This window comes from Egretta garzetta, unplaced genomic scaffold (assembly GCF_000687185.1).
Source record: "Egretta garzetta isolate BGI_Z169 unplaced genomic scaffold, ASM68718v1 scaffold323, whole genome shotgun sequence".
NCBI lineage: Eukaryota > Metazoa > Chordata > Aves > Pelecaniformes > Ardeidae > Egretta > Egretta garzetta.
Window position 1 is genome coordinate 3,176,816 of NW_009259435.1, and position 15,621 is coordinate 3,192,436.

At 52.5% G+C, this 15,621-nt stretch overlaps 1 protein-coding gene across 3 annotated transcripts in view; it reads right to left on the reverse strand.

The window, feature by feature from the left end:
• Window positions 1–15,621, reverse strand: part of LOC104124763 (calpain-5) — a 64,464-nt gene that overhangs the window by 45,998 nt on the left and 2,845 nt on the right. For all 3 annotated transcript variants that reach the window (XM_035892704.1, XM_009637140.2, XM_035892705.1), the window contains exon 2: window positions 958–1,134. In XM_035892704.1, coding sequence (XP_035748597.1) covers window positions 958–1,134 — 177 coding nt within the window. The remainder of the gene's footprint in view (window positions 1–957; window positions 1,135–15,621) is intronic.

The window sequence follows — 15,621 nt, forward strand, 5'->3', positions numbered from 1 at the left end:
GCGCTGTCTGCCAAAGGGCCGGCTGTTTTTCTGGGCTGCCAGCGGGGGCAAGGAGGACAACGGCAGCTCAGGCGACCCTGCCATGCTGAAATGCCACCAAGCCGTGGGTGAGACAGCACGGGCTGGGCGGCAAGGGCTGCTGCTCCCCACGGGCAAGGGAAGACACCCAGGTGTGTTAGATGCTGTGATATTGCCTCTCCCCAGGCGCAGCTATCATTGCTCCCTGGGGTGTCTTGCATTTCACGGCAGTCAGAGAAGTGGTCTCATAGTCAACTCCAAGCAGATGGCCATGCCAGGGCATACAAATTCCCCAAGACGTGGTGCCCTCAGACCCTGATGTGCATCTTTTGGGCGGGCAGGCTGTCCTTCTGAGGACAGCAGAAGGGGAACAGGCAGCACTGGGGGACAGGCAATGTTACCCCCAGCCTCCATGCCAGACACAGCAGCGCGGAGGACACACAGAGAGCGTTTTGCAGAGGACATGGGTTTTGCACAGGAGAGGAAGGATGGGTGAGAACACCCACCTCCCAAAGACCTCCAAACCACCCCACCTACCCAAAGCTTATCTTCTTTTCCCTTTCCAAATGGACCACCGAAAGTATTCAGAGACAACCCTCTGGCCTCCTGCACCCACCGGGCTTAACAAGAGTACCCAACATCAACCTGGCTGCAAACCATCTCTCAGTTTTATGCATGGGTAAACTGAGGCACAGAGGAGCCTCCTTTGCTCCTGGGCCTCACTGGGAGCAGCACAGCCCGGACCTGGGTGCAGCAGGTCTCCCTGGCACCCCAGAGGCTCACGATACTGAGCCTGGGCAAATAAACCCTGCTGGGAAGAGGGGATGTTGGCTGGGGCTTGGCACCTTTGGTGAAGGATGCACTGTGCATTTTCGGGGATGCCTGAGAGCAGAGATGGTGTAAGGCAGTGTCGAAGTGCAAGAGGACGGGCACGCTTACCTTTGGCCGCTTCCACTGGATGCCCTGGATCCTTGACTTGTAGAACAGTGAGTCGTCGTTGGCGGGGAAAAGTGGGTCCTCAAAGAGCTGCTTCCGCCTCTGACAGTCCTTCTTCAGGGAGGCGTAGCGCTGGTTCTCGTAGGGCTTCACCGAGGAAAACATCCTTCCCCACCAGCCCTGGGAGGACAGGCAGAGCGGGAGTGAGACGGGGCAGGGTCTGGCCAGGGACACCCAATCCTCCTCTACAGCACCTGGGTGGCAGGACTAAGACATCGTGGCTGGTGACAACCACCCAGCCTCTGTCTCTGCCGTTCCCCCAGATCTGGCTGTCCTACATTGCTAGACCCCACATTTATAGTCCCATGAAGCACCTCTGGCCCATTCCAGGAGGTATCAGCGTGCTCCATCACCAATTTAAACAGGCAGGGAAAATCCTGCATCCAAACGAGGGGAGATGGATGACACCTCAAAGCTCAAGCACACCTTGCAGATCCCTGGGACATGGGACTCCCATTTCCCCCCCTGAGCTGGCCAAACACCACCAAAACAGGCACAGTAGGAGAGAATAACTGGTGTCCTGCCTTTATTTGTGACTTATTTGGGAAAAACACAGCCCTCAGAGGCAAAGGAGGAGAAGACATCCCCTGCAAACTGGGTGTGCATAGGTTTTATGGGGGCTGAGCCCTACCCAGAGCACCCCCACCACGCGGCCTCGAGTCACGGACACATTTCATGATTTCATCAGAGACACCAGTTTCTCAGTAGACTTTATCAGATCTGGTTTTAATTAAAAAAAAAGGCCTCCTGGCAGAGCACCACGTGTTTCTGGATTAATTATTCTGTCTTCACAAGCGTCTAGCTTCCAGGGCAGAGACGTGACTTTAACAATCCAGAAGACAGCAGGAAACCATTGCCCAAATCATAGAATCATAGAATCATTTGGGTTGGAAAAGACCTTTAAGATCATCAAGTCCAACCGTTCCCCTAACCCTGCCATCCCACCACTAAACCCTGGCCCTAAGCACCTCGTCTGCCCGGCTTTTAAATATCCCCAGGGATGGGGACTCGACCCCTTCCCTGGGCAGCCTGTTCCAAATGCCCCCCGCTCCGAATGACTGCAGCACCTCTCCTTCATCCCTGTTGTATGGTCACTGGGTACCAACCACTTTGGTCAGGTCCTCATCCCTCCACCCTGCAGATTGAGTCACCTTGGTCCCACAGCAGGCATAAGGGAAGGGAGAGCTCTACATTGTCCCCTTTACTAAATCACAGAACTTTTTCCAAAGTTCTTTCTGTTTTTATTTATAACAGCCATGTTCTCTCCCCAAAACGGGATGTGTCCTGTTCAAACCATTGACCATTAGTGACCCTAGTCTGGAAAAATCTAGTCTGTTTTCCTAAAGAAATGGGGGGGGTGTTGTGCCACATAATCCCAGCTGCAGTCTCCAACATCACCCATGGTAAAACAAAGGGTGCCCCATCCAGCGGGCAGATGCATCCAACAAGCTGGCCTACATCTCCCAGTGAGACATATAGAAACTATATGCTTACTGTGGTGAACATCCACGAACACTTAAAGCCATCACATGCCCTGGGACAAGGAAATGGTGATAGAGGCTAATTAGAAGCAGCTAATCTGGAAGCATCCAAAATCCCAGGGATTATATGACCACTTACAGCTGGGCATGAATTTAGGAGTGGTGTCACATCCCTTGTTAATGAATGGCTGGGATTAGCTGAAGGAAAGTAGGTGTTTGAGAGTGAAACCGATGCCTGTGCTGACGGCAGCAATCCTCCAAGAGCATTGCCCACCCAGCCAGCCTCCCCTCCTCTGGGAGAGACGAAAACACTTCACTTTGCAAAGCAGAAGAGCAAAGCCTAAATTTTAATTGACGGTATTTATCAGCCTGATTAGCAGCACAAGTGCTCATCACTCAGAGCTTAAGTGAACCCAAAATAACCCCCTTGTTGGCTGCTCCACAGGTCTCTGCTGCTGAAGATGCGTTGCTAAAGCATCTTGGGGGCTGCTTCATGCCACCCACCTTTCTCTGAATCACCTAGTAGGTCCCAGCCCCATGCCTGGAGATGCAGCGACTGCAAATAACTGCACAAAGGGGCAATTAGGCCTTTAATTAAATGTGATCTGAACTGCAAGAGAGGTGCTACCCTGAGTGGACTGCATAGGAAGGACTGGTATGACAGGCCAATGCACCTCCCACGAGGAGACTGTTGGCACTGGATGGCCAACAAGCCGTGTACCCTGACGTCTCTCTACTCCTACGTCCCGATATGGAGGAATAACACGGAGAACATTCAGTGAAGAACCTCCAAGATTGTGGATTTGAGATTTTACTGTTTATAATTATAAAAACGTCGCTGCTTATGGCAGGGGGGTTGGACTAGGTGACCTTTAAAGGTCATTCCAACCCAACCCGTTCTATGATTCCATAACATCTTAGCTCACAGGCCAAAGCAGCCTGTGGAGAGCAGCTAGGACCTGCTAGGACCTTGCCTGCATAGGGCCAGCTAAAAAAGTATTAATACACACAGGAGCCTTTGAAGGCAGCTCAGCAATGCATTGAGGTGCTGACTATAAAGGGCTTATAGTGATCCTCACGGGATTTTCTCCTTGGCATCAGGACCAGTTCCCACATGCTACAAAGGATCAAGAGCAGCCCTGCCGAGAGGGACTTGGGGGTGCTGGTGGATGAAAAACTGGACATGAGCTGGCCATGGGTGCTGGCAGCCCAGAAGGCCAACCCTACCCTGAGCTGCATCAAGAGAAGCGTGGCCAGAGGGGCGAGGGAGGGGATTCTGCCCCTCTACTCTGCTCTGGTGAGACCTCACCTGGAGCTCTGCGTCCAGCTCTGGAGCCCTCAGCACAAGAAGGACGTGGAACTGTTGGAGCGGGGCCAGAGGAGGGCTACTAAAATGCTCCGAGGGCTGGAGCCCCTCTGCTCTGAGGCCAGGCTGGGAGAGTTGGGGGTGTTCAGCCTGGAGAAGAGAAGGCTGCGGGCAGAGCTGAGTGCGGCCGGTCAGGGCTTCAAGGGGGCCCAGAGGAAAGGGGGGGACAAGCTTTTTAGTAGGGCCAGCTGGGACAGGACAAGGGGGGATGGCTTTAAACTGAAGCAGGGGAGGTTTAGACTGGATCTAAGGAAGAAATTCTTTCCAATGAGGGTGGTGAAACCCTGGCAGGGGTTGCCCCGAGAGGGGGTGGAGGCCCCATCCCTGGGAACATTCCAGGCCAGGTTGGACGGGGCTGTGAGCAACCTGATGTGGTTAAAGGTGTCCCTGCTCCCTGCAGGGGGGTTGGGCTGGGTGACCTCTAGGGGTCCCTTCCAACCCAAACCATTCTATGATTCTATGATTCTACAAAGAGGCCAAAGCGCACCCACCTGCCCTCAAAAATAAACGGCTCAATATCAAGACCTGAATTATACACCAGATCTACTCTTTGTAGAAAAGCAGCCTCACTGAGCAGTCAGGGAATGCGCCCAGCAGCCAAAACATGCATCCACCCTGCCCAGAGGGCCAGGGAAGGAGGTACCTCCAGATCTCCAGCAGAGGAAGGGGGTGAAGGACAGGGGAGACGTCCCCAGGCAGCTGCCTTCTGCACCAGTACAACAGGCTGAGAGAGAAGGATGCTGCCAGTAGCTGAGACGCAAGGTGAATTGCTTGGACTGGGGCATGAGCTGGGCTGACAGATGGGAAAGGACATTTCCAGGGGAGGTTGTGCAGGAAGAACCAGCGGGATTTAGGAAGAGAGCCTGGAGAGGAGGGGAGGGAGGTCCGGTGCCTTTCTAAAAGCCATGCTGGAGTTCATAGAATCACAGAATTGTCTAGGTTGGAAAAGACCTTTAAGATCATTGAGTCCAACCTTTAACCTAACCCTGCCATCCCACCACTAAACCATGTCCCTAAGCACCTCATCTGCCCTTCTTTTAAATACCTCCAGGGATGGGGACTCAATCACCTCCCTGGGCAGCCCCTTCCAGAGCCTGAAGAATTAAGGTGGGAGTTACGGGTTTGATGCAGGAGATGCTGGATGCTGCTCTGCAGCCTGTCCTGTGGCCAAGGGCTGGCATTTGGCTCTTCATTCATAAAATTACTGCTCCTCCCCGGGGCAGCTCTGCAATGGCAGCTTGGAGCTGCATTTTCCAATGACCCTTTCAATGCTGACTTCCATGAGACGCCCTGGGCAGTGTCCATCCCTATGAGAACAGGACCACAGTCTTCTTGGCTGAGGAGCTCCAGCCTTTCTGCCACCCAAAATTTGCCTGGGGTTAAAGTGCCACCTCCTTGCCCTGCTCTCTCACCCCATGGTGACTGTCACCTTGACAGCCATCTGTCCTCGCTGCGGGGCTGCTCTCACTTGAGAAGGTGGAGATGGATTTGAGTTGCAAAGGAGATGCCAAGCAGAACGAGAAGGGATACTGTTAAGCATCATTAAAAAAAAAAAAAACCACAACCTTGGAAAATAATGAAAAGGAAGGGGCGGGGGGAATGTTCTTAGGGCAGTGTTAAAATTCATTACTCCTTCTAATCTGCAGCATTTAATGCTTACCAGGCTGAACTTCAGATCTGCCACATTAAATTGCTCAAGGGCTGCCTAATTGCTCTTTGCCTTCTTGCACCAAGCTAGGACACCCCAGGAGCACAAGAACTGGGCGTTTTCATACCTGGTCCAAATTAACAACCCTACACTTGCATGTGCGGGCATTGGTGTGTGAGCGGCGAGGGGCATCCAAACTCACAGCCCTCTTAGCAGGGCTGAATTTTGGGAAACAAGAGGTCTGAGCCCAACCTCAGACCAGCCCCGAAGGAGTTAAACAAGAAACTATTTCATTTGAGGAGGGAGCCAGAGGTACGACTCAGGGGCGTTGTGGACTCCCCCTTTTCACCTCCAGCATCCAGGCGTCCAAGCTCCTGCCAGCTGGTAACCATCACGGCTCCCCACGCTGAAACGGGGGAGGATTGAAAGTTGTTGCACTGGCCAGGACCAAATACTTGCTGAAAGACTTTTCCTTCCTCTCCCACAAACCGTTTCCTCTCCTTCCCTTCCAGCTCGGAGGCTCCCGTACTGTGACCAGCTGGCACGGGCTCACCACACTTGCAAGGTTGCACCCCAGCCAGGAGCAAAGGTCTCCTTGCTTGTAGATCCTACACCTGTATGCCTCAGGGTCAGACAGAACACTTTGTCCTTGGAGGACAGGATCTGCTGGCCTGTGTTCTCCAGCTCCCTTCTCACTGAACACATCTTTGATATCGCATTGCAAAAGCATAGGATTGGCCAAGGAGAAGACAACGTAGGAACCAGGCTTGTGGTTGCTCAAGCCCCAGCCAGGTGCAGTCTTTTGGGGGCAACCTACAACACTGCAGCCCACAGCAGGGTGCTCAGAGCAATCAGGCTCTTTCCAAAAATGTTATTTAAATATTCTTTTCCAGCCTCCTTGGGTGTTTCTATTGCCAGGCATGGGACAACACTGGGGTTGCCCTCCTGCCTCCCAACACAAAAGCCTCTGGAGGAAACACTGATGATGCGAGGACAGCTTTATACACCCTTTCTCCAGGGAACATGCAGTTGCACCGTGAATCACCCTCCACACCAAACACGAGATGAGGGCTCCACACCTCTTAGCCAACATCTCTATGAACAAAAAAGCCTCGAGTCCTGGGCTACAAAACAGCATTCCCACTGAAAGGCCATCAGGACCAGCAGCTCATGGTCCACAGCAGGTCTGTGCCATATTCCCAAAGCCCTTTCCTGCTCCCAGCTGTGCATCTACTGTAGTTTTGCTTTGGAACTGGAGTGGCATGGCCTGGAGCCAGTCCGCGTAGCATCCTGCATTAGCAACGTCCGCAAGGACTGGAAGGTGAAGTCACGCCGATGAAAATTAGAAAACAAGACATCATATGTTCTCAAATTGACTGGGGTTAACCAGGGGAGCTAATTCCTGTGAGAAGCCATAGGTAGTTCACCTCCAGATGTTTCTGAGCAGAGTTGGGACGTCTTTCCAGAGCAGCTGCTTCAGCCAAAATGCAAATTTCTGAGCATTTACAGCAGTTACTTGCTGAAACAAAACTATTGAAGAATGGAAGATTAAATGTCCCTTTCTGGCCTTTATCTCTTTCCTTCATCCAGTGGTATCGCTGTTCTCACCTAAGGGCTAAAAACTCCACTAGGCTAAAGGCAAAACAACCATTTTTACACTTAATTATATTTATATCAAGCTCTGATTTTTGCCAGTGATTTGCTGCAGCACAGCTGGGGTCTGAATCCACAACACGGGACCTTTCAGCCAGAGGATTAATCTTGTGTGCATGTACACGGGGACAAGTTCCCCCCACTGAAAAACTCAGTGTAGTAGATTTAGTCTCAAAAAATCCTGACGGGGCGAAGGGCTGTTTGTTCTGAGTGAGTAATCCCGCTGCATCGGTACGGCTTTCTGCAACCATGTACGGCAAACGCTCACCGATGATACCTCCTCCTCTGCGGAGTGGGAAAAATCATAGAATCATAGAAATGTTTAGGTTGGAAAAGCCCTTTAAGATCATCGAGTCCAACCGTTCCCCTAACCCTGCCATCCCACCCCCAAACCCTGGCCCTAAGTCCAATGCTTGAAAAAAAGCATCACTCTCCATCTGCAGGGATTCAGGTCCCTTCTGCAAAGCACTCCAAGACCTACAGAGGAAGGTACTGTCTGACAGCTGGCTATTCCTGGGGAAAAAAAAAAAACAAACAAGAAAAAAAGTAATCTTTCATTAAAACATACATTTGCAGCACAGCCAGGGAAGGGGCCAGGGCCACTCATCCTAGCAGAAAACTATCGCAAGTGACTCCGTATCACCCCAGCAAGCCTGGCTGGCAACATCTGCACAAAATCAGCCGAAGATAAGGTGTCACATTTGGAGGCCGTTTCCAGCAACGCACGTCATTTTTTATCGTGCTTGCTTATTTCCTCTGGGTTTGTTGTTTTTTTTTTTTCCTCCAGAACATCGCCCCTTCATTGCTTAACGGCAACAAGGCGTCGCAGGGAGAGACACAGCCAGCCAGTGGGTTTGTAGTGTTCAAATATGATTTTTCCTGGGAAGGTTGGGGTGAACAGGAGAGTCTGGGCATCCCTGGATGCCCGTCTCCTGCAGGAGCCAGCTGGGGGTGATGGCCAGGAGCTCCCTTTCGCTTGGATTACTCACAGGGGGACGCGTTTGGCCTCAGGAGTTCCTCATTCCTTGCAGATATGAGTCACCGTTTGCAAACAGAGTTGTTGGAGCTGCAGGAAGAAAGGGCAGCCCTGCGCCGTAAACACCCCAATAACCCCGCGCTGTCGCCAAGCTCTGCCTGGCAAGAGCAGGGCACGCAAAACGCTTCTGTGGCACCAGCCAGACTGGTCCTTCTGCTCAACGCAGATGTTACGGTTGGATGGGTCCAGGACATATGTCTGAAGGTATCCTGGCACAGGCAGGAGCAACAAGCTCAAAGCAAAGCTGGTGGTTGCATGCCCCCACCGAACCAGCAAATGCAGGAGGCTGGAGAGATGCAGGACCTGCAGGGACAGACGTGGAAGAACAACACAAGGAGATGGCAGAAGGACAGACCCAAAAGCAATGGGAAGAGGAAGGCTTCCAGCCTTGGGTCCAACCCACTCCTGGTTCGAGGAGAACACAGAAGCTCAGTTTTGTGTTCCCCCCAGCACGTCCCCAGGTGCTGGCACTGAGCCAGCCTTACCACGGCAGATAACGCCTCACTTTAGGCTCATTCCCCAGCCCAGAGCAGAGTTAAAAACCCTTGTAGACCAGGCAAGGTTGCAGGACAAGCACTGAAAAGTGAATTAATTTTCTTTGTCAGTACCCAGCCCCTGGAGACAACCATCTCTTTGCTAACCCTCCGCGCCCCAGCACCCTGACCGTGACCCTGGTTAATAATTGCAAGGAGCAGCACAGAGCACCAGCACCAACAAAGCACTCCTGAGCTCACTCAGGAGCCCTGGGGCTTCCCAACAAAACCATGCTGACAGCAGGAACCTTCTCTAGGCAGGCCCCCCCCCCACCCGCTACTTGCTAGATCGATACCGGGATGGAGCAGCACAGGGACATGGGGCTGGTAACATCTAGCAAGGTCTAGGTTCAAACATGGCATGGCTCATGCAGAGCAGGTTCTCAGCCATCAGAGAAATACAGCCTAGGAAGAGCAGAGTCAGGCATGCAGAATCAAGCCACCCTCCATCTGTGGTTGTCCAGCCACATGGGCCTTCCTTATCCCAAGAGGGCTGTCACCCCACACATGCATCACGTTGAACACAGGCCACCCACCCCACGAGGTTACAGGAGTGCTGCGTCCTTCTCAGCACCCACTTTGATCACCACTGGTTAAAAAACAACCAAAAAAAAAAAAAAAACCAAACCCAAAAGGATGCCATCTTTGTAGGAGCGGGCTTATTTCTATTATTTATTCAGGGCTTCTAATTGAACGTCTGGACCAGCTTCTTTTAAATCCGGTCACACAGACTCCGCTGGAAGCCTTGCACCACATCAATACACTCACATTGGCTTTCCTGCCAGCTGGGCAAAAAAATTATGGCCTGAAGACAGACCTGTACCTCCGTGATGTGGCTAGAGGGAAGGACAGAAGAGTCACAGGGCACTGCTTGAGGTAGCCTAGGAGAGTTTTTTTCCGGGTATTATGGGTCACAGAGATGCTTCGTTAAGAGGTCTTGGTGACTGGAAAATTCATTCAGAAAGCTCATCATTGGCACGGATAAAATGCAGCACGTCTCCATGCAAATGCTCTGCCTTCAATAGCTTCTGCAGCCTCTGGGATAATTAAAGCAATTGAACTTCAAAAGACACGGAGACGCGTGCCCAAGGAGCAGAAGAGATAACGGGGCTGCAGCTATTCTGTGGGAGCCTGAATCGAGGCAGCTGGATCCTACAAGATCGTCCCTCCCAGACTAGCTCTGCTGTTTGTCCCTCTGGCTGATCCAAAGCATCCCTCCTGCAGCTTCAGCCCAGATCACGTCGTAACACCAACACTGTCCCCAGGGCTATGGGTTGCTTCTCTCTCCCTCATCTTTGCCCCTTGGTGCAGGCAAAGCCCTGTCTCCTTGGAGGCATGGAGAACCCAGTCCTTCAGGTCTCCTCCTGAGAGACTCTTGGCCAACACCACAAATGTATCCCTTGACTTGCTGGAGATCAAACCAAGCAGGATCCATACATCACCTGCAATGTCAGCCAACAAGGGCTCCCCGCTGCCTCTGACCCCAGGCTTTGCCGCCAACCCTACAGCTCCTGGCCACAAACTGGGACTCAAACCTCTGCCAAGACAACATCTCCCAGCTTGGGCTAATAAGCAGCCTTAGCATTTTCTCTTTGCCTGACCTAGACCCGAATAAAAGCACCAAGGCCCTCTGCTCCTTGCCCCCTTCCAACTTGGTACTTCCATTTTCAATTTTTCCTTTCTACAGGCTCTTAATCCCCTTGCCAGCCCCTTCCCGAGCCCCATGTCCTATAAATCCCATAGCCACAACAGCAAATATCCAGGCCACACCTGGGTATTGCCTGACTTCGAAGAGCATTCCCCATGTCTGCAAAACCTTCACGCTGGACCAGCAAGATCTGCCATTTTTTGTTTTTATTGCCTTTTCCCTCCCTGTCTTTCATGAGCTTTTCTTTCCGTGACTCTTCTGAAGCATCACAAGTACAGAAGTTGTATTTAAAGGCCTCCAGCAACTCAAGTTGCTGGTGCTTTTGAAGAGAGAAGCCTCTCTCAGGTAGATTGAACAACCTCAAATTTGTGAAAGTTTATTAGAAACCTTTGTTACTGGATCCACCTGGCTTTTGAAGCTGAAAGGTCTGAATGTGAGTTCCCGCTGTCCCAGTTTGAGCTCTCCAAGTCGTGTTTCTGCCTTGGATGCTGCAAGTCCCCCACCCTCTCAGCCAACTTTTCCCCCTTATTCCTTCATTTCAGCAGTGCTGCTCTTCTCTAATATAGAGGCAAGAGTTTTCCATACGGCCCTTGGAGCTGAAAGGCTGCAGCCTGCTACCAGGCAGGGACTAGACCCCAGCTTTCCCTATCTCCCTATGAAATATCTTCCCTATCACAACTTGCTCTTGGGGAGATTCCGATTGGACATGGGAGGGAAATTTTTCCCCATGAGAACAGTCAACCATTGGAATAATCTCCTGGAGGTTAGATGGACACCTCCCATGGGCCACAGCTGGTCCATGACCTACATCTGGATGACCAAAGCCAACCGGCACTACAAGAGCCACTGCTACGCACCGTGGCTGACATGCACTGCAGCGTTGCAGTGTTTGCTGGGGTAGGGACAGAACTTGATGGACACAAGTTGCTCTTGGGGAGATTCCGATTGGACATGGGAGGGAAATTTTTCCCCATGAGAACAGTCACCCATTGGAATAATCTCCCCAGGGGAGGGGTTGACTCTGCCACATTGGACACTTTCAAGCCTCAGCTGGACAGGGTGCTGGGCCATCTTGTCTAGATTGTGCTCTTGCCTCGAAAGGTTGGAGTAGATGATCCTCGAGGTCCCCTCCAACCTAGGATTCTATGATTCTATGATCTCCTCCTGTGGAGATACTTTCATCTCTTTGTGCATAGCAGAAATACTCAGGGAGGGACTGATCCATTTTACAAGGGACAGTGACCTCCAGAAAGTGCAGGAGGTCTCCGTGCACCTGCACAACACACTCTTCAGTAGGGGGGTCATGCTCTGATACAGCACCCATCTTTGTTTGCTTTTGTTTCCTAGCACTTCTGTAACAGGATCAGCCATCGCCATGTGATGCAGCCCCAAGTCGTCTGGCTCCGTGCAATCCAGAGGGCAAGGTAGGACCTCTGAGCCCATGGGGCTCCACGTGGTTTTCTGGGGCCCTTCCTGTGGTAACCCAGAAGAAGACCCTGCCCTTTGCTATCTCTTCCTTAACACCGCGAGATGTGCCCTTGGGCAGGCTCCCCAGGTCAAACTTAACCCATCACCAAGCCACAAGCACAAGCAGTGAGACCAAAACCCTGCTCCTCAGCCTGCAACTCCAATCTCATGCTTGGGGACAAAATCCAAAATCCTTGCTCCTCTGCCCTGTGGTGCTCGCCTTCCTGGGGCTGCCCTGAAGGGGCATCCCCCAGAGGCTGGGATTGCAGGCAGCAGCATCAGGAGAGACCGTACACGGACAGGATAAAAAGCAGCCATCCACCCAGGTCAAAAGATTTCTGCCAGGGGAGGACTTGGCCTCTTTTGAAGACCTCTTGCTCTGCTGCAGCCAAGCATGGATGGAGCCTGCTCCTGCTGCCGTGCCCACCAGCAGGATCCAGCACCCCTGCCCTCATCCCAGCAAAAATATCTGTCACCACTCCAATGTCTGTCTGGAAACTGCCCGAAGCCAGAGTGGGCACCAGCTTGTCTGCAGGCTCAGGGCATGTTATTGCCACACGGTTAACAGCAAGCCCAGGGCTCTGGGGTGGGAATTAAGCCCCTGCCTCCTTTCCCAGCAGGGTTCCTGCTGGAAGTCCTTTCTCCGTATCTCTTTAGATATCATGCTGCAGAGCCCTGAGCTGCAGCAGCGAGCCGCGGGGTATGTACGAGCCATACCCACGACATGGGGAAGAGTTTCACTTCCCCGCATGGGACGGAAACCTGCTGCAGCCCTGGCCACAGCCCCGCATCAGATGCAATAAATAAATCACTGCTCTCCTGCTCCTGCGTGAAGACCTGCCAGGCTGCCGAAAGCCAGACTTGCCGGGCAAGCAGCCAGCGGACACCATCCCCATCCAACGCCCACGCAGCAGCGGGAGGCCTGGCTCCTTGCAAAAACAGAGTTTGCAGCTGCATCTTTTACCCCTGCAAGTCTTTCCTTTGCTCGGCAGAGAAATCCCCTCCCTTCCTCATCCCGGAGCAATCCTTACAGTATTTACACCCGCTCAGATGACTGGTAGGACCAGCTCCGCAAGGCTTTCGGAGCAGCAGGCGTGCAAATACTTTGTAGGAAGCTCTTGCTTACCAGGGTGTGGCTTGCAAAAAAAAAGAAAACAAACCAGCCCCAGACTCTGAGCGACAAACTGGCGTGCTTCCTTCTTTGTAAGGGGACTGGGGGCAATGGTGGGACAACTCAAGGCGAGTTGGGAAGGGATGGAGTCAACCAGAGCCGTCTGCATCCTGCACCAGTGAGCCAGGGAACCTCGAACAAGGAGAAAAGCAACGTAAGCTGGGATGGCGGGTGCTCACTGCACGGGAGGGATGCGTTTTCTCACCCAGGGAACTCACTGTGTGAATTATCTGGAGATATAACAAAAAACCCAGTGACGACAACAGAAACACAGCGGAGGAATACGACAATAGGACGAGGGGGAATGGTTTGAAGTTGCACCAGGGCAGGTTTAGGTTAGACATTAGGAAAAACTTCTTCACTGAAAGGGTTGTCAGGCTCTGGAATGGGCTGCCCAGGGAGGTGGTCGAGTCCCCATCCCTGGGGGGATTTAAAAGAAGGATCGATGAGGTGGTTAGGGACATGGTTTAGTGGTGGGATGGCAGGGTTAGGTTAAAGGTTGGACTCGATGATCTTAAAGGTCTTTTCCACCCAAAGTGATTCTATGATTCTAGGAAGAGCATCTTGGTTTAAGGGAAGGCCAGGCAGGAGCAGAGCTGGAGCTTTGCCCTTTTCCCATGGTGGTCAGACCTGCTGCCTGTCGTGTTGTAACTCCGTAGAAAGCACTACGACTTGTCCCTGTCCCTGATGGTAAAAAAATAGCCTTGCCTTGGGCTGCTGCCATCGTGTCTGATTAGTTATGCCCAGATTACAGGATAAACCTCAAAGCAATAAAACAGGGCTGCAGCCTCCCCCATCCTAGGGTGAGCTCCAGCCAGCCAAGGGAGACCATTTGCCCCATAATCTACGGGGGGACCTGCATGGTGGGGAGAAGAAACCCTCTCCCACCTATCACTTCAGAGCTCCCCGTTAAGCTTCTCCAGCCTCCCAGCGTTACAGTGGTTGGGATGCTTTACAGTCCCCTCTCCCCTTAACCTACGTTCACGACCGACTGAAAGCGCAGGAGGCGAGAGCGCGGCGATGATGCTCAGACGGACGGTGGGAGGACTAAAACCGGTCATTTTTGCACAAGGACAAAACCAAGGGGCAGGGAGCGCTTTTCTGTGCTGGAAGAGTATTTTAAGGTAAAATGCATCAAAAGGTTATTGAATTGGGACATACCCCCTAGAGCCCATGAAAGCTGCCTCCGGGACGTGGAAGCAGGCGGGGGGGCGAGGAACTCAGTCCAGCCCCCTCTGGAGGGCTGGATCAGGCCCAAAGGAGCTGGTTCTCTGAGCCACGCGCTGGAAACCCCGCGGGCTCCCAGCACAGCTTTGCAGGGGTATCATCCGTCGCGTCTCCAGCGCAGGAGGATCCCCAAAGCATCAAGAATCTGCAATATTGGCTGAAAATGAATGCATCGTGCAGAAAGGCAAAAGCTGTTGAAACCCCACTGGTCCCAGAGTGTGGAGCAGAAAGGATTTTTTTCCCAGAGGGGGTGAAAAACCTCAGTGGCCACCATTCCTGTTTCCACCATGACCCCAAGAAGTTACCCCTATATTGAGGCACCAGAACGGGGGTCTCTCCTACGGCGTAAGCCAATTTAGCAGGAACAACCCATGGATGAAAGGGCTCCATGGTGCAAAAGGGAGAGCTAAGAGCAGGGGAAGGGTTAACGTTGCAGCCAGATAGATGCTTGACTGGTGAAAAAACCAGCCCCCATGAAGCCAATGGGTCCGTGTCCATTTTCTGCAGTGCCCAGAGCCTGGCCCTTTCTCCCTGGCTAATCAACTGGAAGTGAGCAGAGCCAGAGTCATCGCTGCAGCTCCGTCCCCATCTGCGACGCTGCCCGCGGGGCCAGGAGACGGAGGAGCACTGCCTGGCCCAAAACAGGTCAATGCAAGCCCATCGTTGAGCCTTTGTGCTCCACAAGCAGCTCAGAAGAGCAGGTGGAGGCTCAGGCATGAAGACACCAGCAAATAAACGGTACCCAAGTGTGCCCCACGACACCACGGCATGAGCACAGGACGATGGACGCCTCTCTACGGGCTGAAACCCTCCTGCTGGGTATGGAAGAGGTTTCACCTCTGGACATCTGCAGAGGAAGGAGTTGACACCTCTAGAGACCAGTGAGGAGGAGGAGGGAGAGTGCCTGATCCCAGCCTTCAAGGCACCGCTGCGCCCTTCCCATTCTCCACCTATTAACCTGCTGCTGCCCTGCCTGGGGTAAGCGTTAGGAGCGGGGCCTTGGCACCTCCGGAGCAGCCAAAATTATCCAGTACTGAATGCACAAGCGTGAGCAGATTTAGAGGATGCACCCGTTCTTAGTATCATAATACTCCAGCACAAACACTGTCTAAATCTCCTCTTGGGATCTGATCCAAAGCCTTCTTAAAGCATTGATGCTTCGTTATTAATCTGTGCTGCAACCAGGGAAGGGAGAGCTGGATTTTTTTTTTTTTTTTTTATTTTTTTTCTGAGGCATAATCAAAGACAAAAAAATTATCTCGTTAAAATGGCTGGGCTTCACCTGCTTCATGCCCAGTCTGGTGGAGAGACCCACTCGGCTAATGCAGCCCTTCCCAAAGGAGATACCAGGATGGAGAGTCCTGGCCTCCACACTCC